Source organism: Periplaneta americana, chromosome 7 (genome assembly GCF_040183065.1).
Source record: "Periplaneta americana isolate PAMFEO1 chromosome 7, P.americana_PAMFEO1_priV1, whole genome shotgun sequence".
Taxonomy (NCBI): Eukaryota; Metazoa; Arthropoda; class Insecta; order Blattodea; family Blattidae; genus Periplaneta; species Periplaneta americana.
Window position 1 is genome coordinate 58258828 of NC_091123.1, and position 25602 is coordinate 58284429.

At 36.4% G+C, this 25602-nt stretch overlaps 1 protein-coding gene across 5 annotated transcripts in view; it reads right to left on the reverse strand.

Moving 5' to 3' along the window:
- LOC138703129 (ATP-binding cassette sub-family G member 1-like) overlaps positions 1-25602 on the reverse strand; it is a 57569-nt gene that overhangs the window by 17201 nt on the left and 14766 nt on the right. For 4 of the 5 annotated variants that reach the window (XR_011332975.1, XM_069830744.1, XM_069830743.1 and 1 more), the window contains exons 2-4: positions 13334-13463; positions 11850-12039; positions 4226-4371 (exon numbers count right to left, since the gene is read on the reverse strand). Coding sequence is in view for 4 of the 5 variants with exons in the window: in XM_069830744.1 (XP_069686845.1) it covers positions 4226-4371; positions 11850-12039; positions 13334-13463 (466 nt within the window). In the remaining variant the exon portion in view is untranslated. Of the gene's footprint in view, positions 1-4225; positions 4372-11849; positions 12040-13333; positions 13487-25602 lie in introns of all 5 variants that reach the window. The other variant, XM_069830745.1, reaches the window with a different exon arrangement.

The window sequence follows — 25602 nt, forward strand, 5'->3', positions numbered from 1 at the left end:
ACAGGTGTGGACTTTTATTTATATAACCGTGGGTAATATCATATGGTATAATACACCCAGAATATTTTGATAACTAAGATACTGTTCTGTTTTGTCTTTCTGTCTCATTTAAACATTTATAATGTTATTTATTTCAATGATGTATGTTATTCAAAGTTACGAAATATTTTCACGCCGACCAAATGCTATTTCGAGAATGATGAGCGAGACTCGAAAAACAAAGGCAACGAACACAGCGAGCGAGAGCGGCAGTTAGTTTTGTTCATCTCTAATGCCTAAATTACTGCGACTGCTATGTTTTCGGACCCGCAAAATAAGAAGATAAATTAGTGTTATTGTATCACGTATCAGTTTTGAACTAATGCTGTGGTACTCTCAAGCGAAAGTGTATTTTCTTAGAGGTTTTAGGAGGTTGTCTCCCAAGCAGGAAATCTTCTATTAATTCTAACAGTTTTATTAACGTTAGAATCGTTAAACACTCGGGAGTCCACCGCTGTGGAGCAACGGTTATCATGTCTGATCGTGAAAGAGAGGGCCCGGGTTCAAACCATGGTTGGGACAAGTTACCTGGTTGAGGCTTTTCCGAGTATTTTCCACAACCCATTAAGAGCAAATGCTGGGTAACTTTCGGCGTGGAATAAATTGAAGGTTAAATGAATCTGAAGTCCAATCAATATTTCACTTCCTATAAAGAATGATGTATTCACGTTTTTATAAGATGTAACTTTGCGCGAGGCTATAAAAGATGTCATCCTTGAAGACGAGAAGTTATTAGTAAGCTTGGCCTTTAGGTAACTCAAATCTCTCGCAAGGTCATCTAATTCGGCTTGCGTATAAAATGACGCTCTTCAGATACAAGAAAATCCAATGTCAAAAGTTATACAGCAAGTATGTATCAATTGGTTGAGAGAAGGGAGGGAACCTTCAAATAACCGACCGGAGCCGCTCGATTCACGGTCAGACATAATCATTACTCCACAGGGGTGGGCAAGGAGTCATATTAGTAAAGAATGTCGTGTATAAATTAGGCTCGAAAATAAACCCGATCGGAGCCGCTCGTTTCACGATCAGACATTATAATCATTACTCCACAGCGGTGGGCAAGGAGTCATATCAGTAAAGAATGTCGTGTACAAATTAAGCTCGAAAAAAAACCCGATCGGAGCCGCTCGTTTCACGATCAGACATTATAATCATTACTCCACAGGGGTGGGCAAGGAGTCATATTAGTAAAGAATGTCGTGTATAAATTAGGCTCGAAAATAAACCCGATCGGAGCCGCTCGTTTCACGATCAGACATTATAATCATTACTCCACAGCGGTGGGCAAGGAGTCATATCAGTAAAGAATGTCGTGTACAAATTAAGCTCGAAAAAAAACCCGATCGGAGCCGCTCGTTTCACGATCAGACATTATAATCATTACTCCACAGCAGTGGGCAAGGAGTCATATCAGTAAAGAATGTCGTGTACAAATTAAGTTCGAAAAAAAACCCGATCGCAGCCGCTCGATTCACGATCAGACATTATAATCATTACTCCATAGCGATGGGCAAGGAGTCATATTATAGTACAGAATGTCGTGTATAAATTATTAAACTCGAAAAAACCCGACCGGAGCCGGTCGTTTCACTGTCAGACATTATAATCATTACTCCACAGCGGTGGGCAAGGAGTCATATTATAGTACAGAATGTCGTGTATAACTTAAGCTCGAAAAAAAAAAAACCGATCGGAGCCGCTCGTTTCGCGATCAGACGTTATAATCATTACTCCACAGCGGTGGACAAGAAGTCATATTAGTTATTGTTATTCTTTCTTTGTGAATCGGACAGTCATAATCAGCACTATCATTATGAAATCAGAGAGTGACCTTTGAAAGAAAAGGGAAAAGGCAGAAAAAGCGTAAAAAAATCACTTGTTGATGAGGCTAAACTTCTTTTACCGCTACTGAACATAAAAATTGGATTAATCCAGACGGCATTTACTACTAGGCTATCCTAGACTACACTCATGAGGCCACAAGTCCATGGGGGAGGGAGCCGCATAAAAATCAGACACAGAAGATTCTAAAGTAAGTAAGAACATCAACCAGTAAAATTCCTTAAAATCGTGATAATAGCTAAATAAAACAACATACAAAATCTTTTTAATTGCTTTATTAGGTATGATTTACTAAATAAAGCTAGAAAGATGTCTGTAGCGTTTAAATAACTTACATGATCAAAATGCTATTTTAAATACTGCACAGCGTGATTCTAAAAGATAGACTCAATTTCATATGGCTATATTTTCTGAACTATATGTTGTTTTTGAAATATGTAAATTACATTTGATTATACACACATTCAAGTTTAAAGATGTTCAATGTGCCCTCCTCTGGCTGCACGGATAGCATCTAGACCCGGGATACAGAATGGCGAGAGAGGGGTGGAAAGCTTGGGAAAAACGTTGGTTCCCCGTCCACAGTCCACCGGCATCTGCGGCTCGTACGCAATCACATAAGACAGACACTGAATACAAATTCCCTCCCCTGCCAAGTCAATGACGCGAGGATGGAAGGAAGGGGTGAGTGACGTATCGGATGAGTGAAGCAACGCCACAATTGTAGCCCAGTTCTCCAAGCCTGATCTAGACCTAGACCAGTGATTGTCAGCACTCCCTGAAATGTGCAACAGGTACGCGGTGCCGTCCCATGTACACCGTCGTGCAGCAGGGAGAGATAGAGAGTATACCCGCTAGCAGCTACGCAGTGCACTATGGTGCTCTGCGTTTTCAGCGGGTAAGAGATGCTAGCCCCAGCGTGCTCTGTGCTGACGACCCCTGACCTAGACGGTAGCTGAATTCATCCCATACTCAATGAAGAATGTCTTGCGTCACTGAGTTCACCGCAGCTGTGATACGGTTTCTTAGGTCATTCAAATTTGTAGGAAGATGTTGTACAAGAACTGCATCTTTCAAGAAGTCCCACATGAAAAAAATAACGAAGTGGACATCAGGAGACCTCAGTGGGCAGAACTGAAGAGTTAGCTTTTCATTCCCCATGCAATCTATCCATCGTTGAGGTAGAGGTCCATTCAGGAAACGTCGAACATTCCGGTGCCAATGGGATGGAGCTCCGTCCTGTCGGAAAATGAAATCTTCTGATTCTTCATTCGAGGAAGAAGCAGTTTTGCAGCATTCTGAGATAAGATACCGCAGTAACAGAGTTTCCATTAAAAGAGAAAGGTCCATAAACCTTTGTTAACGATATGACATAGAACACATTAACTTTCAGGGAGTCTCTCTCATGTTCCAGTGTTGCATAGGGATTTTGAAGTACCCATAACATGCGAACATTGTATCTGTTGTTTCTTCCACATAGGTGAAACGTCGCTTCATTACTAAAAATTACACGAGGCAAAAGAAAATGTCATCTTCCATGTTCTGGGAAGGCGGTATGGTTTGCAGAGTAACCGTCGCGTCGCCTCAACACATGCCAGACAGTTATATGCTCGCTATACAGATTGACTACTTTGGGCTTCGCTCAAAACTCTCGAATTCGGCCCACGTTCTCCTCCGATACACGCGATCGGCCAGAAAGCCAATTTAATCAAACTGTTGATTCCAACAACAAATGCTCTTACTCATTGGAGGTTCAATGTTGAAATTGATGCCCTTTATCATCTACACTGTTCAACATCTACTTGGAAGATTTGGTGAAGAACTGTTTTCAGAACATGGGAGAGGTAGACGTAGGAGGAAGAAGAATAAAATGCATAAGATTTGCTGATAATATGGCGTTGTTATCAGAAGAGGAGGCGATACTAAGGGATATGCTACAGGAGTTAAATGACAGCTATAAGCAGTGTGGAATGAAGATAAATGCAAATAAGACGAAGAACTATGGTTGTCGCAAGAAAAATAAAGAAGGTAAACTTGCGAATTCCAAATGAGACAGTAAAGCATGTGAACAACATCAAATACTTGGAATGTACTATAACCAATAACATGAGCTGCTGTCAGGAAGTCAAAAGGAGGACAGCAATGGCTAAGAAAGCTTTTAACAGAAAAAGGAGCATCTTCTACGGACCTCTGCAGAAAGAACTAAGGAAGAGACTAGTGATGTATGTAATGGAGGGGAAAAGGAACTGGTCACTAGTTGCCTCATGAGTGATGCTTTATTGATGTCACTTATGAAGTTCCAACCAGACTTCGGACTACTGATTAGACATACAAAACTTACCTTGTAGGTTCATCAAAGAACATAACTGGTGGGTTTGTAAGCAGCTCTACACCGATTGACAGTCTCTTCTTCTCTCCCCCAGATAATTTACCAACAAGAGTATTCACTGTTTTCTCCAGTCCAAGAATTTCAAGTATCTGATTGACCTAAAACAAAAGAAAAACTAAATATCTAGTTTATTATGAATTGTATTATTGTAATGTAGGGGATATGAAAACGCGGTTCAAGTGTGACAAAACGCATATGTATGACACGCTTAAACAAAAAGATAAAATAATAATAAACGAGTGGCTGCAAGGAAACGGTCGAATGAAAAGAAAGGCGAAGATAACCTGTAACGAAAAAATCAACGAGATAGTAATAAAATTATGATGTAGTAATAACAAAAGTGCATAACCTATGTCAGCCAGCGTCGTCGTCGAGGCTCACTCAAAAAGGTATATAATAGTGATAATTTTATTATAGAGGCTCCTAATGTAACGTACAGGCTACGGAGCAGAGAAATTTCTACCTTGTACATTTGTACACCAATTAATCTGAAACTTTTACCACAAATGAAGATATGCAATACACATATATTCATTTTGAAATTTTAGTTAGTTTACTTATAATTAATTTTTGTATTTTTTTCAATACTGAATTATTTCTTTCTTTCTATACCTTAGTTTAACCTCTCCCTTTTAGGTTAATTTATACGACCCACGCCACACGGGCCTTACAGGAATTTGTCTATTGGATCACATACATACTTTTTTGACCACAAGGACATGGAAGGCCTCCCCGGATGAGGGATCAACTCAATGCCAGAGCCACCTCCGATACAACACAAACATTTGGAGGGTTCAGAGCCATAGTGGGCCAAGTGCCAGTTCTTAAAAACGGAGAAAGCGAGGGTTAAAGTTGAGTGAATACCATAGTTAAATGAAGATTGACATGTCATTTAGTTTTAATGTGCATACTTTATTTTACTTGCTATGTGCTTCCATTGAATTATGGTAATAACTTCACTTTAACCCTTGTTTTCTACGGGTTTTCAAATGGCGCTTGGCCCACTATGGTCCTGAACCCTTCATTTAAGACATTATACATCATTCACTCACACATATGAAAGGATTAAAGGAAGGATCGCCGTCCACGGCCAGAATTTCAAGAGGTACAATCCCAGCATTTGCCGGCCCCTGGGATCGAACCCAGGATCTCCCGAATGCAAGGCTAGCCCTGTATCACTCCGCTAGGCCGCTAGGTAATACTGAATTATAATTTTCCCAATTTTCAAAGTTTACATATTTTTTTTAAATTCATATTTAATTTATTCCTGACAGATGTACCTATGTAAAATATGACATATGAGTTTCATATTTCTTCAATTACTTTTTGAGAAAAAAAATATTTACCCTGTTAGTTGTTAATTTTTCGATTTTTTTTAAACTTATCACATCCTCAAAGCATGGTGATTTCAATACTTTGAATAGCAGAGGAAAACACATAATGCCACTTTACTTCACATGCTTTTGTGGACTTCTGTGCAAAATTTCACTGAGATTGGAGAAAAATTTGCATTCATTAGAGCATTCTGATAATACAAAATGTTTAAAATTGAAAAGTCGAGAAAACGAGTGTCAAAGTACATCTATATGACACTATCGATATCCTTCTTTCCTATGCAGGTCTACCACATAAAGTTTTCTCCTACATAACAGCGCGATGTATGAATTGACTGAGAAGTAAAATTAGTTAGAATGAAGAACAAAGCCTGTCAGAATGACAACTGAGTGTCGGTTTAAAGGGCTGCAGGCCACGCACGCTCTGGACTCCTGAAGGGTTCTGAATTGTCATAGAGCCAAAATAACCACAGATTTAGAGAACTGAAACATTATTTTATTTTTCAGACTTAAAAAAAATTTCCATTTTTTGTTTTTTCCAATTATTTTCACCTTAAGAATTGAGTAGTTTTCTATAATGCGTAAACTTACGCAATTCGGAAAAAAATCGGTCCCTTGATTATTATTATTATTATTATTATTATTATTATTATTATTATTATTATTATTATTATTATCATCATCATCATTAGCCTATTATATTTTCTTCGCGATCCCCCATTAACTGTTCTCTGGATTTCCAGAGGGCCGCGGCCCCCAGTTTGAGAATGACTGTCTTAAGCTATAAAAAGAAATTTGTCTTGCACAATTGCATATTAAAGAAAAAAAATTAGAGAAAGACATCCGATAACAATCTGCGACGAAACTGTTCATGAAGGGCCAAGGCCAACCAGCAGACTGCTGACCTCATATTAAACATTCCCCAGCAATGGAAGTAAGGGTCCCTTCAGACGAGGCCATCAGTGTTGCCAACTTGACGGAAATTCCGTCAGTTAACTGACGGAATTTCAACGTAGTGGACGGGAAAAGAATGGCTTTGACGGGTGACGGATTTTCTGGCGGAAATTGCGATTTAAACAGCCTTTTAACTTTTTTAGCTGCTGTCGTTTTTAATTGTTTAATTTTTGGGAGAATTTACCTTTTTTTTAACAGCCCTGCTTGTACTGTACCATGTTAAGGAATCTCCTGTTTCAGATTTCCTCGTAATCTAGTCAAACGTTGACGAATTATTATTTTAATCAAGATTGGTAATCAAGTTGTGTTAAAATTTGCTTTTTATTTATATATAGACATATTCAGTGAGTCTTATTTACTTTTTTTTTTTTTAATTTTGACGGATTCTGGCGGATTTCCAGATGTTAGACTGACGAGGATACAATTTATGTGTTGGCAATACTGGAGGCCATTTTAGTGGAGCGTTAGTGGCGCTTCGAACGCGCGTTAGTGGTGCTGCTTAATACACTAAATTTTTGAAGAGAATTTTTCAGTCTTCCAGTAAGCATGGACGTAAAAGGAGATATACTTTTGCAACTTTGCTCACACGGAGAAAGAATGGACGTAAAAACAGAAGAAGAGGCTAGGTTCATACATTAGTTTTAGAAAAATTGAATCGAGAACTTCCATACACATTGTTTGATGATTTACAACGGGACGATAAAAACATTAATTTAAAATTACGCAAATGAGAGACAATATGGCATAAAACATATTTCTGTTCAATTTTTAAGAGTTCAAAATTAAATATAATAGGTAGCAAACATGAAACCATTCATAGCGCGTAATTCAACCAATAGGCTATACTACAATAGTGTTTGTAGTGTAATGGTAAAGTCAAAGGCCGTGGTATAATTGAACCAAGTTCGAACCTGAGATAAACTAATTTTTTATCTCTTTGTTAATTTATTTACATTATCTTAGATGCATTATTTTATTTTAACATGAAATAAAGGAGATTTTACTACATAAATAATATATCCGTAATTCGCACTTGTCCAGCTATTTAATTGTCTAGTCTCTGGTTATATTATCACTACTACTACTATTATTATTATTATTATTATTATTATTATTATTATTATTATTATTATTATCGTCATTCTATATTATTCTGTCGTAACATAGTCTGTATACTGTCGTGACGGTGTAGGTATAATAGAGAATTGGTGGCCCAGCAGTCGTCCGTTAGCAGCGCCACGTACGCGCTATTCACGTGCCACTAAAATAGTGGCCTGGCTGTGGCCCGTCTGAAACCTAGCATTTCATTCTACGTATCGCGACGAGAAGCGCCACTTTTAGTGGCTGACACCAGCGGCGAAGCCGACCATTCAGAGCGTCTGCAGCGCGACTGATTCTGTGGCTGTGGCTGTGGCTGTGTCTGAAGGCCTCCATTTAATACATTATTCACAAGCGGCAGTGCGTTAGCAGCGTTTCTGAAAGTGGTTTCGTCTGAAGGGACTCTTTTTAAGTGCTGAGCAGTATTATTGCTTACATAATGAATTTTTCCTATTCATATTCTTACTCTAATATATCCTTTGATAAGCTGTAAGGATAAATTTAATCGACCTATTAATTTTCACATTAAATTTTATTGAGATTTTATTAAGTGCAGCTTGTATTTTTCCGTTGCTAATGAAATATAATAAATACAAAATTCTCTTTGTATGTTTTACGGATTTCACAGCAATTCGCTTACTTCATTTCATCATGTTGCCTCGTTTAAATTTGTTTTCTTAAATATCATTCAAAATACAGAGAAATAAAGTATACTGCGCACACAAAAAAATAAACCTTTATGTTTTTAATTCCATATATGTACAATAGAAGACATCCTTCAAAATCTCAAAAAGAAAACATATCTGACCTCACTGATAATTTATGCAGTTTACGTTTATATAGGCCAGTGGTCATCAACTGATATGCGCAGTGCATCTCCCTAGCTCGCTCGCTTGCCCCGAACAACCGAGTGTGTGGTAATGGAGCAAAGGTTCCGTGCAGTAGCTGTAGGCCTATCTGTTTTTAATGAACAACACATTGGACATGAATAAATGAACATTAACTTTATTATTGCATTAGAATATTTATATATCGCTGACTCAATATTACAAGGTTCTATGTCTATGTCAGAAATATTACTACATACACCCTTGTAACATTTGGCCAGCGATATTACACATACAAACAGAATATGACATTAAATAGCGGCAGCACAATTGTTACATATTACTGGCGCAATTGAAGGGTTCAGAACCACAGTGGGCCAAGCGTCATTTACTAAATTAATATTTGAGGAGAAAAATTCGCTCCGGTGCACAGTGGTCTAAAATCCATATTTAGGAGGACAAATGGAGAAAAATGACATGTAAAAAAATGAAATTAAACCCTTAAATTATTTTTCCTATATAACTGAGTAACACTGAATTGATAATCTTAATCAGCGGAGGTGGCTGCATAGCGAGATAAGAAGGCGGTAACATGCCACATTTCGCCACCCAGCATTCTTACTCAGCAAGAGCCGCGAGTCTGCCGTTTTCCTTGTGCTATAACTCTGTTGTAAGTGGTCGATTCTATTCATATTTGGTATCAACATGTCAAGTAGTTCTTTAGGTATGTAACACTGTTTGTTTGTGTTACATTTAATGTTATTATAGCATGTCAAATTAGCATGAATGGACACGGGACAAAATATAAATATAACCATTGAGTGCAGACTTTGCTAAGGTAGAGAAAAAAAAACCCTTTGGTTCGTCCAAAAATGATTTTTTTTCACTTCCTCCACTATTTACCTCTATTTTAAATCTAGTCTTAAGGTGCGCAGATTTGCGGAAGTAATAATTTATGAGCACTATTCTTTCGAGGTGCAGTAGTGCAATTTTTCTCGGTTGCAGTTATTTCAATATCAGGGAATTCAAGATGACAGCTTGTTAATTATGTACCAAATAAGCTTTCCGAGTGTCTAAAAGGTGCAATAGTACCTAAAATGTTACATTTCCCCCCCCCCCATAAGATTTTGTCTAAATGCATTCCCCTGTAAGGGGCACTTCTGCTCATACCAACGTAAACAGAGTTTGTACACAAAACAAATGCACTAAGTGTAACTACTATATAAAATTTCATAAAAATCTGTTAGATAGGACAAAAGTTACTAATTTTGTCTAATTGCGCCCCCCTATAAGGGGTAGTTACACTTAGACCAACGTAATGAGAGCTTGAATACAAAACATACATGCTACCTGTAACTACTTTGAAAAATTTCATAAAAATCTGTTAAATAGGAGAAAAGTTACTAATTTTGTCTAATTGTGCCCCCTAAAAGGGATAGTTCTCCTTATACCAACGTAATCAGAGCTTGTATACAAAACATATGTGTTCCTTGTAACTGTTTTGTGAAATTTCATACAAATCTATCAAATAGGAGAAAAGTTACTAATTTTGTTTAATTGCGCCCCCTATAAGGGGTAGTTCCCCTTATACCAACGTAACGAGAGCTTGTATGCAAAACATACATGCTATCTGTAACTACTTTGTAAAATTTCATAAAAAATCTGTTAAATATGAGAAAAGTTACTAATTTTGTCTAATTACGCCCCCTATAAGGGGTAGTTCCCCTTGTACGAACGTAATCAGAGCTTGTATACAAAACATATATGCTACTTGTAACTGCTTTGTAAAATTTCATAAAAATCTGTGAGATAGCAGAAAAGTTTCTAATTTTGTATAATGCGCCCCTCTATAAGGGGTAGTTCCCCTTATACCAACGTAAAGAGAGCTTGCATACAAAACGTATATGCTACCTGTAACTACTGTGTAAAATTTCATAAAAATCTGTTAGGTAGTTGAAAAGTTATTAATATGTCCCGCTAAATTTGCATTCTAGACCACTGTGCGGCGCCGGGGATCGAACCCGGGTCCTTGGTTCTACGTACCAAGCGCTCTGACCACTGAGCTACGCCGAATTCAATCCACAGCACCGGATCGAATCTTCCTCCTTCAGTGTTTCCCTTTGTGGCCTGACTCCAAGTTAGACATATATGTTGATGTGTATGTCTAGTGTCAACTGCCATTATATTATATATGCCTAACTTCGAGTCAGGCCACAAAGGGAAACACTGAAGGAGGAAGATTCGATCCGGTGCTGTGGATTGAATTCGGCGTAGCTCAGTGGTCAGAGCGCTTGGTACGTAGAACCAAGGACCCGGGTTCGATCCCCGGCGCCGGAGCGAATTTTTCTCCTCAAATATTAATTGTCAACATTACAGAGTTTATTCTGTAGGACAAATTAATAAATCCATAATATTGCCATTTACTAAAACCGTAGAAAACAAGGGTTAAAATGAAGTTACTACTATAATTCAATGGAAACATATAGCAAATAATATAAGTATACACATTAAAACATTAAATGATATGTCAATTCTTATTAAACTATGGTATTCACTTAGCTTTAACCATTGCTTTCTCCGTTTTTAATAAATGGCGCTTGGCCCACTATGTATCTGAACCCTTCAATTAAATACTTAATATTCAAATTAATAAAAACTTGTATGTATTTCTAAATTAAACACTGATTGCCACTACATAGATAAATATGCATTATCTAAACCATGAACACAATGAAAGGGACTATTTTAGTTTTGAAAGGAAATAAATCATTGAAACGAGAAACTAGGCCTACAAATAATTGTTTATATGAAAGAAACATAGTGAAAATAAATATTGCTACTTTGTGAAACACGAATAAAAGTTCACTGAACAATGGCAGCGATTTTTCGGGATTTTTGGATCCGCTTTTCACCCACCAACCATAACAGTTCCAGCCAAGGTGTTGTCCTTGGATGTACAGTAGTTCCTTCATAGGTGAGTATGATGAGGGGAGCGCGAAATTTTTAACTGCAATTAATTTGCAGGGCGCGTTTCATTATTAAACATTCACTCTGATTGGCTAATCAGCTCCATTTACATTGTTTGTTATTAATATAGCAATAAGAATAAATTAAATTCCATATTGTAAGCTTGTGTCTATTACAAATAGACTGTCTTTATTAAAAATAAAATAATGAAGTTTGAATAGAGACTAATATCACGTATTACTGTAGTAATTTACTTCATTTAGCAGAAGGAATGATCAAACCATTGTGATGTTTGTTTAAATAGCCAAACTACTTGAAGGGATGATCAATGGAAGCAATGTAGTAACCAACAAGAGAATCCTGTCATCATAATAACATTTAATAGTTTCAACTTACAATTATTTTCTTCTGTTCCTTTGATATACTAGAATCCAACTTCAAATCTGCTGCAAACATCATGGTCTCCTTTGTGGTTAATAAAGCCAACATCGCAAAATCCTGCTTTATGTAACATGAAAGCTTCCTGAATTTCGAAACATTACGCTCCTTTCCATTTACTTTAACAGAACCAGATACACCATTTATTCTGAAACAGATGATAATAATTACTTCAGAGATCTTTAGCTCGGAATAGCGCAAATAAAACAAAATGAATTACGCATAACCATTAATTGATAAAATTAAGAGATTCTGCGTCCCTGATCATTGTAGAAAGTACTACAACTAGAGAAAAATGGATCTAAGGTTTAGAGATATGAACCAAATTCACTTTTAATATTTGCTGAATATGTTTCTGCTTTTTCCTGAACGATTCATAACACTAAGGATGAGATGAATATATTAGTATCACAAATATCGTACACGCAATATTTATTAATTTATACAGAAATATAAATAATAATAAATACATTTTAAGAGTCATACTTACTTCAAGGCATACATTTTCTAGCGCCTTCAATTAAACTACAATCTCTAAATCTATTAATGTGAAAACTAAATGAAGAGATTTACCGTTTCAATAGTTATTCCTTTTGAGCTTAAAACGCAGGTTAATAAGTTTGAAATTATTAAGCATCCTATAAAATACATTTAACTTATCTAAAAAAATTCAGAAAATACACCGTGTTCAGCTTAGAGGGATCGAGAAATAAGTGATAATTTCAAGTGTAAATAATGGTTTATTAACATAGCTTTTTACGTAACTTGATGCAACAACTCTCCGAGTTTCGGAGAATGCTGAATGCAACTCGATGTGTGAACCTTGAGTTGCCCTGCAGACACCTAAACGACGGTATTCAACCTCCCGCCAAGTGTTTTGTAGCATTTGTAGAGTCACTAGCGCAGCTGCATTTTGTGATGCGTTGTCTCAGTTCCTCCAAAGAGTTAGCTCCGCCTCTTTGGTGCACAGCATCCTTCACAAAGCCTCAGAAAAAAAGTCCAAGGGGTTCAGATCGGGTGACCTGATTGGTCAAGCAATGGGTCCTCGTCTTCCGATCCACTTATCCATGTACGACGAACACGACGTAACAGATTTTTCTTCTGCTAGCCATAGCACACATTGAACTTTCTGTTGTGGTGTCCACATGTTGACCATGGCGTGTTCTCCTACAAAATGGCGCCAGGCTTGTTTTAGCAACAAACAAACGAAAGTTACGCATGCAGCTGTTTTCAGACTTTGTTTCGTAAACTTGGACAGTTTCTCTATCTTGTCAGATGTAAATCTCAACGATATCTTTATCTGGTTTAAGTGGTGAGCATTTATTTCTCGATCCCTCTAAGCGGGACATGGTGTATATATTAGTGACCTCTAATGTATGAAGAAGACGAACAAGAAGGAAAAATAAATAGACACAAAAGATATATGGAACTTATTAATTTACTTAAATCCCGTTAAGACATTCAGTAAAGAAGTCTTTCCAGCCCCTGATGGTCCAAGGATGGCAGTGAGACGTCCAGAATTGAATTTCCCTTTAACATATCTCAGTATTGGCGTCTGTGTAGATGACTTCACTAGAGAGAAGAAAAAAGAAACACTGTAAAAAAACATTAATGTAATAGCCACTAAAATATATTCAGATGCTAGAAAAAAAATTACATAAGTATTAATTGTAAGTTAATTGAAACGCCATATTTGAAGCTCAATTGGCTTATGATGACTGCGGAACCGGATTCGAATCATAATGATGACGAAGTCATATTTAAGCTAGCTGGGCACTTACCGGAAAAAAATTCGTTCGCCGCGTTCGGATTTTTATTATAGTATCGCTCACTTATCCGCATTTCCGAATTAATAATCAAATAGTGTTTTAATTTACCGCTAGAGCGTATTATTTCATTGTAGTGCTCTGAGCTGAATCTGGAAATAAAATGAATAGCTCTGTCTTAAATAGATTATGACGGACATACCTGGTTAATTTAGCATTTTCCCAAGCTCATCCCATACAGTCTTCCTCCATATTACATTGGTATGTTTCTAATTTCGTAAATTATAAAGCTCTTCATACTGTTGGACTTAATAATAGTACATTATGCAACGAGCCTATGATGTTAGTAATTAAGACGCGAGGATGTTTATGAAACTCGCTTGCGCTCGTTTCATAATTTTCATACGAGCGTCTTAATTACCATTATAGGCAAGTTTCATATGACTTTTTATGCTCGACCGTATTTCTAAGTTGAAATTATTCATAAGTATTCATATTATTATGTGAGTGCAATAGCCTACCTCATAAATTGTGAGATGTGCGCAGACGCGAAAGTATTGATTTTTTCCGGGAAACGAATGTCGACGACCTTGATATAATCTAGAGAGTAAGATAAACATTAATCTGATATAACCTTGAAATTGAATTCGACATTGAAAAACGAGATGACAAATTGAATTTATTTGAATATTATTTACAATTAACGCTATTTATTATAGTAACAGAACATAAGCTTCTGCGACAAGATTGGATTTCCAGCCTCCGTGAAGTTTCCCTAGTTGTCTTTCGATTGCATATCCTAGAATAATCGAAAACCTGAACTTTAATGAATAGGTGTACTTTAATGACATGCATTAAAGGACTGCTACCAGGTGTATAATTACTACATTTCGGCATGGTCGAGCATAAAATAAGCTTTTATCATACATTTCACTATATCTTCAATATTACCACAGTCTAATATATACAGTCACGAAGCTCAATACGTAGGGATATGCATCCATAGATAGTTGCTAACCACTAGGATCGCTACTATCGCCTCATCACAGACAATGCGAAATAGTACAGGCACAGTCTATTGTTCCTAGTACTCTCAACAACTCAAGCTTCGTGAGTGTATATACTAGACTGTGATATTACAGCGATTGGAGGCCTTGCAATCGATATATTTGCCATGACAGTCTTTATTTCGATCTTGGACAGTACGGATATCCCTTTAGAATTCTCTGGCCAGAATTCTGAACGGAATCCGGCCATGCGGACAGAGGCGATACGGCCAGATTTTTTTTCGGTAAGTGCGTGCCTAGCGCAAGTGGTGAAGAAATAAAAAAACGGCGCAACTGTGGTAGTATAAAGGTAGGCGCCCGCCTACCGGAACGGATCCGTACGGCGCGTTCGGTTTTTTTTTTTTTTTTTTTTTTTTTTTTTTTTTTTTTTTTTTTTTTTTAAGAAAAGGAGCATCTCTGTTCGCATGACCGGATTCCGATCAGAATTCTTACCAGACAATTCTAAACGGATTTTCGTACGATCCAAGATCGACATAGAGAATTTCATGGCAAATATATCGATTGCAAGGCCTCCAATCCCGGTAATATTGAAGGTATAATGAAATGGATGACGCAAAGCTTATTTCATTAAGTCCAACAGTATGAAGAGCTTTGTAATTTATGAAATTAGAATTATAGCAATGTAATATAGAGAAAGAACATATGAAGGTACACGGGAATAACGATCAAGGTCCATTTTAGAAAGTTTCGAGAAAAATGAATTTTAAAGTTTAAGCACTTAATACTTTGTTATGTGTCTATTTAATAGAAGTTGACTTAGTGGAATGTCAAGAACGATGATTTCTTATTACTAGCTAAACCACATGATAGTACTTCCTTTCCACTATAAGATAGCATTATTAACTCAATTTCGATTTTTGATAGACCTTGATCGTTTTTCCCGTGTACCCTTCATATAGGACGAGATTGGGAAAATACTAAATTAACCAGGTATGTCCTTCACAGTTTGAGTTACAGAGCTATTTATTTATTTTAGTAGGTTATTTTACGACGCTTTATCAACAGCTCAGGTTATTTAGCGTCTGAATGAGATGAAGGTGATAATGCCGGTGAAATGAGTCCGGGGTCCAGCACCGAAAATTACCCAGCTACAGAGCTATTCATTTTATTTCCAGGTCAGTTAAGAACACTACAATGAAATAATGCGCTCTAGCGGTAAATTACAACACTATTTGATTATTCATTCGAAAATGCGTACAAGTGAGCGATACTGTGGCGATACTATAATAAAAATCCGAACGCAACGAACTAATTTTTTCAGGTAAGTGACCGCCTACCTTTAGAACCTAAGACTGTATAAAAAAAACAATGATTGACAATTACATTCTCAGTCATTTTCGATATAAATTAATTTATCCATCCATACATATAAGAATAACAAACAAAATGCGTAATATGTATCTAGCATTGTTACAATTAATAATAATGTATACTATTTTATGGTTAGAAAAATATTTGTACCCTGAAAATGTTCACTCTACGTCACAAGTCCTAACTCGCTACGGCGCGACGTCACATTCAGTCATAACATGGCCAACATTGAAGAAATAAATGCACATTTAACATTAATTTAATACAGCATTATTCTTTTGTTTTAAGAACTTTGAACATGTATTAATAGTAGGCAAGTATCACGATGGCCATGACTAGACTATGATAACCATGTGACTCCGATTCGCACCATAGCCTGACGTAACTGGAGCAAATCTGAAATATGATACAATATTCTTTACTCTGTATCACCACGTCAACAACAGTTTTGTGACTCTAGTCTGTAGTGTATTTCTTATGGGTATATGCCACATCGCATTAAACCCATAATTCGTTTCAAGAACACTTCTCATGTTTGCTTTAATGACTATTGGGACTTCTGCGGATAGATATACATTATATAGCCTATATTTGAACAATATAATTATTCTTCCACATCTCTTTGCGTCAGTAATAAAATGTTTATATTTCTGGATCACAGCAGAATGACTGCTGCAGATAATTGTTTGAAGGAATATTGAAACATACCAACATCATACATAGGTCGAGAAAGCACAAAATTATATATAATTTGTTTCTCTTGATCGTTCTATCCCCCATGCAAAGAAGAGTATTCCATATAAATATTTCGTAGCACAATATCCCTAAATTATATTCGTTCTTTACATTATATATACACACACATTACATAATTTCCAGATAACATGTTTCTCCATTTGTTGATAGGCTGTGTCATTACCAGTAAATCTTGAAGTATTGCATTCAACTTTATGTGATTGGAAGATTTAAATTCTCCCATGTTAAAAACCGCTCATTAAACTGCACAACTACTCTGCAAATGTTAGCACGTAATGAAACTGCTTCTCTACTCTATATATTGCTGTAATGTAGTTACGAAAGTCATCCATCCACACTTGAGAATATACTGTGAGTTGTTTATGTGAACAGAGTATGGTATACTCAGAAGACAACTAGTGCAATATAACCGAGATGTTCTATATGCGTGGCTGCACACAACCTGAAATCAATGTTTTGGTACGAACTTCCTACCTTTAGTCATGATATTCATCAAGAAAGCGACTCTTCGTACTTAACAACCATTCCTAAGTATAGGAGTGGGGAGGCACAATAAGTCCATTCGAGGCTGTGGTGCTAGCCTTCGAGCCTCTCCTCGCGATAAAGAAAAACGTTAATTGAAAAATGTTAAACAAGGCAATAATATTTATTTAACGATGATTTAAATAACAAACACAGATCATTCTTCCAAAGTACATTATTTTTTATGACTGTCTTAACTTTCTCTCAGTAGTTTAATTCAAAAGTTTTCACATTCTTTGGACTTAGAATGATATAAAAATCTTGTAACGCCGTATGAACTTCGAGTCTCAAAGAGTTTTTTAAGTGTCGCAAATGGATTAAATTATAATCAGAACATGCAATATTTGTAAAACTCTAATGTCTTTAAATTCTTGAATTTTGGATTTTGTTGAAATTGACTGATGAGTACAGCGTTGTCGTGCTGGTAAGTAACTCGCTTTTGTTTGGCTAAAGAGATATTGCGATTACGCAAAACGTTTTATAAGTTGCTCGTACATTGTGCAGTTGTTGAGAATGCAGTTCGATATTAACAGCTCAACAATATGGAAGCTCTCAATATGGAGCTCTCATGGATAAACTTTATTTCACAGGCAGATACACTGATACACAGTAGTAGGCACTGGTACGCATTACTTTGCAACATAGTCACCGAGCTTCTCCAAACACTTGCTACAACGGTAGACTAAGGCATCAATCCAGGCATAAAAGAAATCCTGAAGTCACGTCATGACGGCTTGCTGAATGACCGTATCGGTGTTACCATCCAGGTGCTTTTTAAACGGTCCGAAGAGGTGGAAATCGCTGGGTACTAGGTCAGGGCAGTAGGGACGATGGTCCAGCACTTCGCACTGGAAGCACCAAATTCACACCGTACATGTCAACAAGTTTACGATGAATTTTTGCTGGCCAGGTGCCCTTCAGACGGAAAAACCGAATCACTCTACGCACTTTAACGTTTGACCATATTTCCGTGCGCGCAACTATTTTATAACTGATATTGCGAAGGTCTGACGCAACATATTATGCGCCATCTAATGGCTGCATGACAAAGGTGTGTTCTGCTGCTGCAGTCCTGGCGGAAAATTCGAAGAGGGGGAATATATAGGGTGACCAGATTCACTTCGATAAAAAAAAAGAGGACACAAAGCTTCAAAAAGGACATTGTTCAAAAAAAAAAAAGAGGACAGAAAATATTGTACTTAGATTTATAGTCGCGTCACTCATATTTCCGGCAGTCAATCAAGTTGCAAGTCGGCTACATTTAAACGTGTGAGTCTTGTCATTCGCTGCTGATGACGTTATGCACTACCTAAGGTTCGATAAATAACAAATACATTCGCCCGCAAGTCGGCTACATTTAAACGTATGAGTCTTGTCATTCGCTGCTGATGACGTTATGCACTACCTAAGGTTCGATAAATAACGAATACATTCGCCCGCCATTTTGTTTATTTCATTGGCGTCAAAAGAAAGCACACGAGGAGGCTATTTGGTGTACCGTTAAACTTTATAATGCCGTAGCTCCTATGAGAGTCTGTTTATCACAGGAGCTACGACATGATAATGTTTAACGGTGCGGCAAATAGATTCCTCGTCTGGTATTCGGCAACGAAAGAACAAAAATGGCGAACGATAATACCTACCTAGACTTTATAGAGCCTTCACAGTCTAAGACGTAAGAAAAGAGGAGGAGTTACACCGGAAATAACAGCGACGTGACAATAGGCTTAGGCCTATATTATATTTTAAATTACGTCAATATGTATTTTATTACAAAATATTTACAGTAGAGAATTAGGCTTATATCATACTTAAAAGTATATTAATGTCTATTTTATTACAAAATAATTATAAAAAACTTAATAATAATGATTTTACAGTTAGCTACATATGAAAGTCAAGGGAACTATAATTATTAAAGAGGACAGAAAATATTTATTTAGACTTACATTCGTACCTTGATCTCTCGATTTACTAGCTACCTGTGAGCAATGACCATAAGAAGGGGGAGCAAAGAGAGTTACCATGATCGTTGGCAAAGAGTATAATTCCGTCGATGCTGCTGCCACCTACAGGCAAGTTACTTGAAAAAGGTGTCAAATCGGATAATTTCAAAATATCAGGCATACAAGTTACGAAAAGAAGGACATTTCTCGATTTTTTTTTTAAATCCGCCCAGACCTCGGACAAAGATCTAAAAAGAAGGAAATGTCCGGAAAAAAGAGGACGCCTGGTCACCCTAGGATTATGTCACCCATGAGAGCTCTTGTTACCTTACTTTTTTAATCACACTTGTAATACTTAGAACGGACAAGATTGGAAGATAAGTATTCCCAGGATTCTTCAATGTCTCTCGACATTACAAATTTAATTGCATTAATACTCTCCATTTCATTCTATTATTTAAATTCCTATCACCTCAAGCTATCAATAATCAGGTTTTAGCGTAAGAAGTACAAGCTTCGGTGATGCCAAATGGAGACATAATGAGCATGTTCCCTGTGCTGGATAACCTTACGGCGACAAAAGCTAGCACCTGAGAAATGGTCGTGCAAGTCGGAACCGCTATGGCGTGCTGCTCATTGCTCAGGGACGATCCGTGACTTCTATGAACCTACCATGTGAAGGTTGTATGTATAATTAAGTAGTATTGTATAACGACGTCTTTCAACTTCAGAATAGAAATTCAACTTGGGAGAGAAGTGGCAAACATATCAGACAAATTTTTGTCTGGAGTTCTCTACGAGGAACAGGGTTCTTTCTTCTATATGCCGTAAATCAACGACAAAGAACCCCGGATTTACGTCGCTTCCTGAAGAAGCCGTGCTGTAAATTTGTTGTTCTTTAAAATGCATTGTCCTTATCCAAGCTTGAACTCGCGAACTTTCGATCCAACAGGTATCCGCTTCCCCCGAGTGCGAATAGTATGCATAGGCTAATTGATTTGTGTGAAAGGTCTACATGCACAGGATGTTCGGGTGAGTGTGTGACAAACTTTGAGATGTGATAGGTAGTGCCAAATGCAATAACTTTAGCTTATAAACTCATATCCGACGAAGCTACATACCGTTGAAAGCAGAGAGTTTTTCCCAAGACAGTTTTGGCTCATCTCTTTCCTGTATTAAATGCCTGGAATTGCAGCAACATGTTGAACGTATCTCCATCTTTGGTTGCATAATGCTAAGAGTTTTCCGTACTTTTTGTAAACATTATACGGGGTGGGCAAAATAGAACTGGTCCGCGAAAAATATGTATGAAATATATGAATTTAAGACTGACGCGGAAATGACCCTGACAATGCAGGAAACCTGATTTCGATGCAATAATGGGTTGCTGTCAAATGTCCGTGCATGCGCATCTCCCACATGCTCTGTCCTGAGCTTCGCAGTGTCATTACGTTTGAGTGAGTGAGAGGAGCAGACGTGTTTAGTGGCCAGTTGAATGCAACACAAAATGGTGCTCACGATAAAACAACGCGTGTTCATTGTCGAGTGTTATGCGAAGCACAACTCATGGAAAAGGTGTGCGGAACTGTTAGCGCAAGAGTTTCAGACTGGACGTGTTATGGCAAAACCTCCAGCAAAGGCTGCAATGCAAAACTTAGTGGCAAAATGGCGTGAAACGGGCTCTGTAGCGAATAAAAACCGTAACTGCCCGAAAAGAGTTCGAACACCAGAAAACATTGCTCGAGTGCTGGAAAGCCTGGAACAAAGTCCGACGAAATCGCAACGCCGTTTATCTCTGCAAATGAGAATTAAGAGAACGTCGTGTCGAAACATGATCAGAAAAGGGCCTGCATCTGTATCCTTACACTGTTGTGCATGCGTTAAAGCGTCCAGGCGTCCGGGCCAGTTTTATTTTGTCCATTCTGTATTTACTAGTTAGTAATAAACCTCCGGGTACCTTAAAAGCCATTTAGATTACGCTAAGGGAATGCAATACGCATGTATCTTTGTGTAAAAATTCATTCATTTGTCTACTGTAGCTGTTAAACTTGTTTTAAATGTTCTCCTTTTTTAGAAGTTGCAAAGGAGCGTTTTACAAATGCAGAACTTGCAGACATAAAATATATGCAACGAGCTGGGTGGGCGCCATGTTGAGAATAGCCTTTAGACCATCACTGTATATAGGCCAAACATTAATACTGACACGTAATCATTTGTAATTTGTGTGGTAGGTCTACATTTGTTATGTGAAAACATGTACGCACTTGAGAGGAGATAAAAAGAGTCGCCTCAACAAAACAGCTGTATTTCTCGTTCCACGCATCCCACCCTGCAAACGAGTTATGGTTGAAACTGCTTTCAAGGTTATGTAGCTTTGTACTGGAGCAGGATATGGGTTCGTAAGTAAAAGTTGTTCCATTTGACACCACCTATCATACCTCAAAATTTGTCACACACTCTCCCGAACAGCCTGTGGATAGACTTCTGTCCTCATATACTCACTCACTTGCTCACATAATCCGTTGCATAACTGGTCCATACATCTTGCCACTCAAACTATTGCACAGTGGATTTAACAATGACCAAATATAAATGCATACTTGGCTCCAAAACATGACGGCCTTCACCACATAACTGCAGGAAAGTGCAATGGATAAATTCTGCTGAGTTGCCTACTTTGAAGTGCATTTCTGCCACGCACCTAAGAGTTGAGGAAAGGATGCGAGTTTATCAGGGTTTACTCCTCCAGAAAGAGGATCGTCATGTTTCGAATCTGATCCCTTTGGCTTGCCTTTTCGTGAGCCGGACACGGGATGGATTTTGTAAGCCTACTTAGGCTTACAATAGCCCACTATGTGCCCCATGCATGTGATAATTATTATGAAGTTCAACAGGTGGCCTGGGTAGTATTCGTGAATCCGATGCTGACAGATGGACCATTCTGCGTCAGCCCTTACACAGCCAGATCTCATCCGCACACGAGTAGTATTATTAGCAGAACCCGGATGTTTGGCAAAATGCCTTTTTTACTGGTGGAAGTAAATCATTATGTGTATAGATATAAATGTGATTTGGAGTAAATCAAATGATAGGGCTAATTTTTATTCATTATTTGTATAGATATAAATGTGATTTGAAGTAAATCAAAGTTATAGGGCTAATTTTTATTCATTATTTGTATAGATATAAATGTTATTTGGAGTAAATCAAAGTGATAGGCTAATTTTTATTTTAATAAGTATTTAATGAATTTCAATCTTAAGGCATATAAACTTGCAAATGTTTATTTGCTATTTAATAACAATATATGAACGTTTTCGCCGTTTAGGGCATCTTCAGATATAACAAAACATATTATCTGGACCTATGATAACATATTATGCAAATAACAAGGAAAATAGAGAACAATATATGTGGTACATGAAATTCATGAGCTTTATGTAGATATAACATGAAACAGGATGAATATTGAGATAATCTTTGCATTTGAACTTAGACTGGACGAATATTTTATTTTATACATATAGCTCACGTTACAATTAATATACAATGTTTAAAATTTGTCAATGTTAAAATTTAAAATGATGATAATAAAATATTTAAAGTAATCATGGCTGAAAGTTGTCGTAAGTTACAAGATAGTATGCGTGTTAATGTTCTTGTGTTTTGTAATTATTTCGCTTAGAGAGGCCGTTGGCATTTGAATGAATGTTGTTTGACGTTGATGACTACTTTACAGTTGATATACAGTGATTAAATTAGTCAATGTTAAAATTTAAATTTTATAATGAAGATAATAAAATATTTAGAGTAATCATGGCTGGGAATTGTCGTAAGTTCAAGATAGTTTCGTAGTTGATGTTGTGTGTTTTGTAATTGTTTCACCTGAAAATAGAGATTAAGAGATGATAATAATAAATGCAAATATAGACAAGTTATTATATAGAGACGCAGATAATTATTATTGTTATAAGATTACTCGTTAAAAATGTTGTTTATGTTAAAGAATTACTGTTGGGTGTAATTAGTTGAGATATTGAATTTCATGTACCACATATATTGTTCTCTATTTTCCTTGTTATTTGCATAATATGTTATCATAGGTCCAGATAATATGTTTTGTTATATCTGAAGATGCCCTAAACGGCGAAAACGTTCATATATTGTTATTAAATAGCAAATAAACATTTGCAAGTTTATATGCCTTAAGATTGAAATTCATTAAATACTTATTAATAATTTACCAGGCATATTGATATATTAAAATGAATTGTAAATTAATTTTTATTTTGCCTATTTTGCCTTTTTTAAGGTGTTTCTTGCTAATATATGTCTTTCTTTGTTATTTTAAAGCAATATTTCTTGTATATTTGCAATTTTCTAATTAACTGTAATGTAATGTGTATGAAATTTAAATATTTGAAACAATGATTAACTTTATTAACAATAATAAATAAAAGTAATTTATTTCGGTGCTTAATCCGCTAATAATCGTACTTTAATATTATTGGTGTAATATGAATAATGATCGACAATCCACAGTTACAAATATAATATTGCCATGTCTTCACGATAACAACAATCAGCTTTATAATTTTAAATATTAAGCTCGTTCTCATAGAAGGTGTCATGTAGAATTTTAAATTGTTTCCTTTCATATTTTCAAATCTTACTGTTACAATTTTATGCTACACGTGTTTATTATTGTAGGAGAAAGAAATTTGAGTGAGGAACAGTCAATTATTGTCGGGTGACAGAAGGTGTAAGATCGATTAGTCGATTAGCTAGAATGCCTAAATTCAGTAAACCATTTCAAAGTTTACGTGAATTTGGTGCCCATGTGTTTTCAACCGATGGAACAGTTTTATTATGTAAGGTTTATGAAAAGACAGTTAATCAGGAAAAAAAGTATTTTATAAGTCAACATGTGTCACCTACGAAGTAAATATGTGAGTTATGTTGATATAATTTAAATTTATTGCTAAAATATATTATGCCTTTTTTAAATTTGTAATGCCTTTTTCAAAGATTATTGTCTGCCTATTTTAACTGTTATAAATGCCTAAACATCCGGCTCTAATTATTAGTACTATTCCAGCTTTATACCCAGGTTTTCTGTTTCGTTACTAGTGTTGGCACTTCTAGGAGGAGGGAAAACCTCACCTTCCAACAAACTTAGAAAACAGTGCAATGAAAAGCCAATGCAAGTGTCCATAAAACAAGTTCGAAAGAAGACGTGAGAGACTATTCATCTGGATTCAGTATTACGGTCGGGAAAACACTTTCTAATGAAGATGCTGAATGCTTGTTCTGTGTTTTTCTTAGTAGAGGCCATTTTGACTTTGCAACTTTCTTAATCTTGTAACTTGTTAATAGTATTCCATATTAATTGTACTTCCATTTTTATGAAGAAAATATGTTAGATTTTGAGAAAATTATTATTTTTTCAAAGATTGCATAATATGTTACTAATTCTAAGTTCTGTATACTATTCACAGGGACATTAAGCAATAAGCAAAACGATGCTTTACGTTCAGTATTCAATATATGTAGGTTTCAAAATAAAAAAAAATAAAATAAAATAATAAAAAAAAACAAAACAAAATGCTATTCCATATTCGTAACTCTGCATATCACATCTTATTTACAATAAAATATGAAACAATGCGCAGACTACTACAGAATTTTTATACCTCCTAACAGCATTTAATCTATGTTCATATATGAACTTTTTCAAACTAACACTACACTCTATGCACGCACAGTGGAACAACCGTACTGGGGAGTGAAAACGACTTTGTCCTTCACATAAAACTGCACAAGAATTCATTAATAATAACAGAATGTCGCAAAAATGTAGGGGAGATCGGGGCAAGTTCGGCATTAGGGGCAACTTCGTCATAGCATTTGTTTCGAAGACCTGAGCAAATAAGGGCTTGTTCAGAGGGTAGTGTATTGAGAAAACATAGCCTCTTGCTGTGAATAACGCTTGTGTGGTATGGAGAGATAGTTGCACATCTGACAGGTAAATATATTTTTTAACTCATTGCTTATTGTAATTATGATATTGAATGTCTTAAAGAACCCATAACGATAACATTGACGATATTAGTGAGTGGGATCATTGTTTAGAACGACTAAATCTGTATCAGACTATGAGCTTGGCAAGCTGGTTGCAAGGCCCTAGTAAGGGTCCTGATTAATAATTTTTTTTTCTTGTCAATTGGGGCAACTTCGGCAGTAAGCTGCCGATCTTGCCTTATGGAAAAGAGGAAGACGATAGTGTTTCTGTATTGTTTGTTACCTATATAAAATAAGTATTTATAACATTTAAAGTAATTTA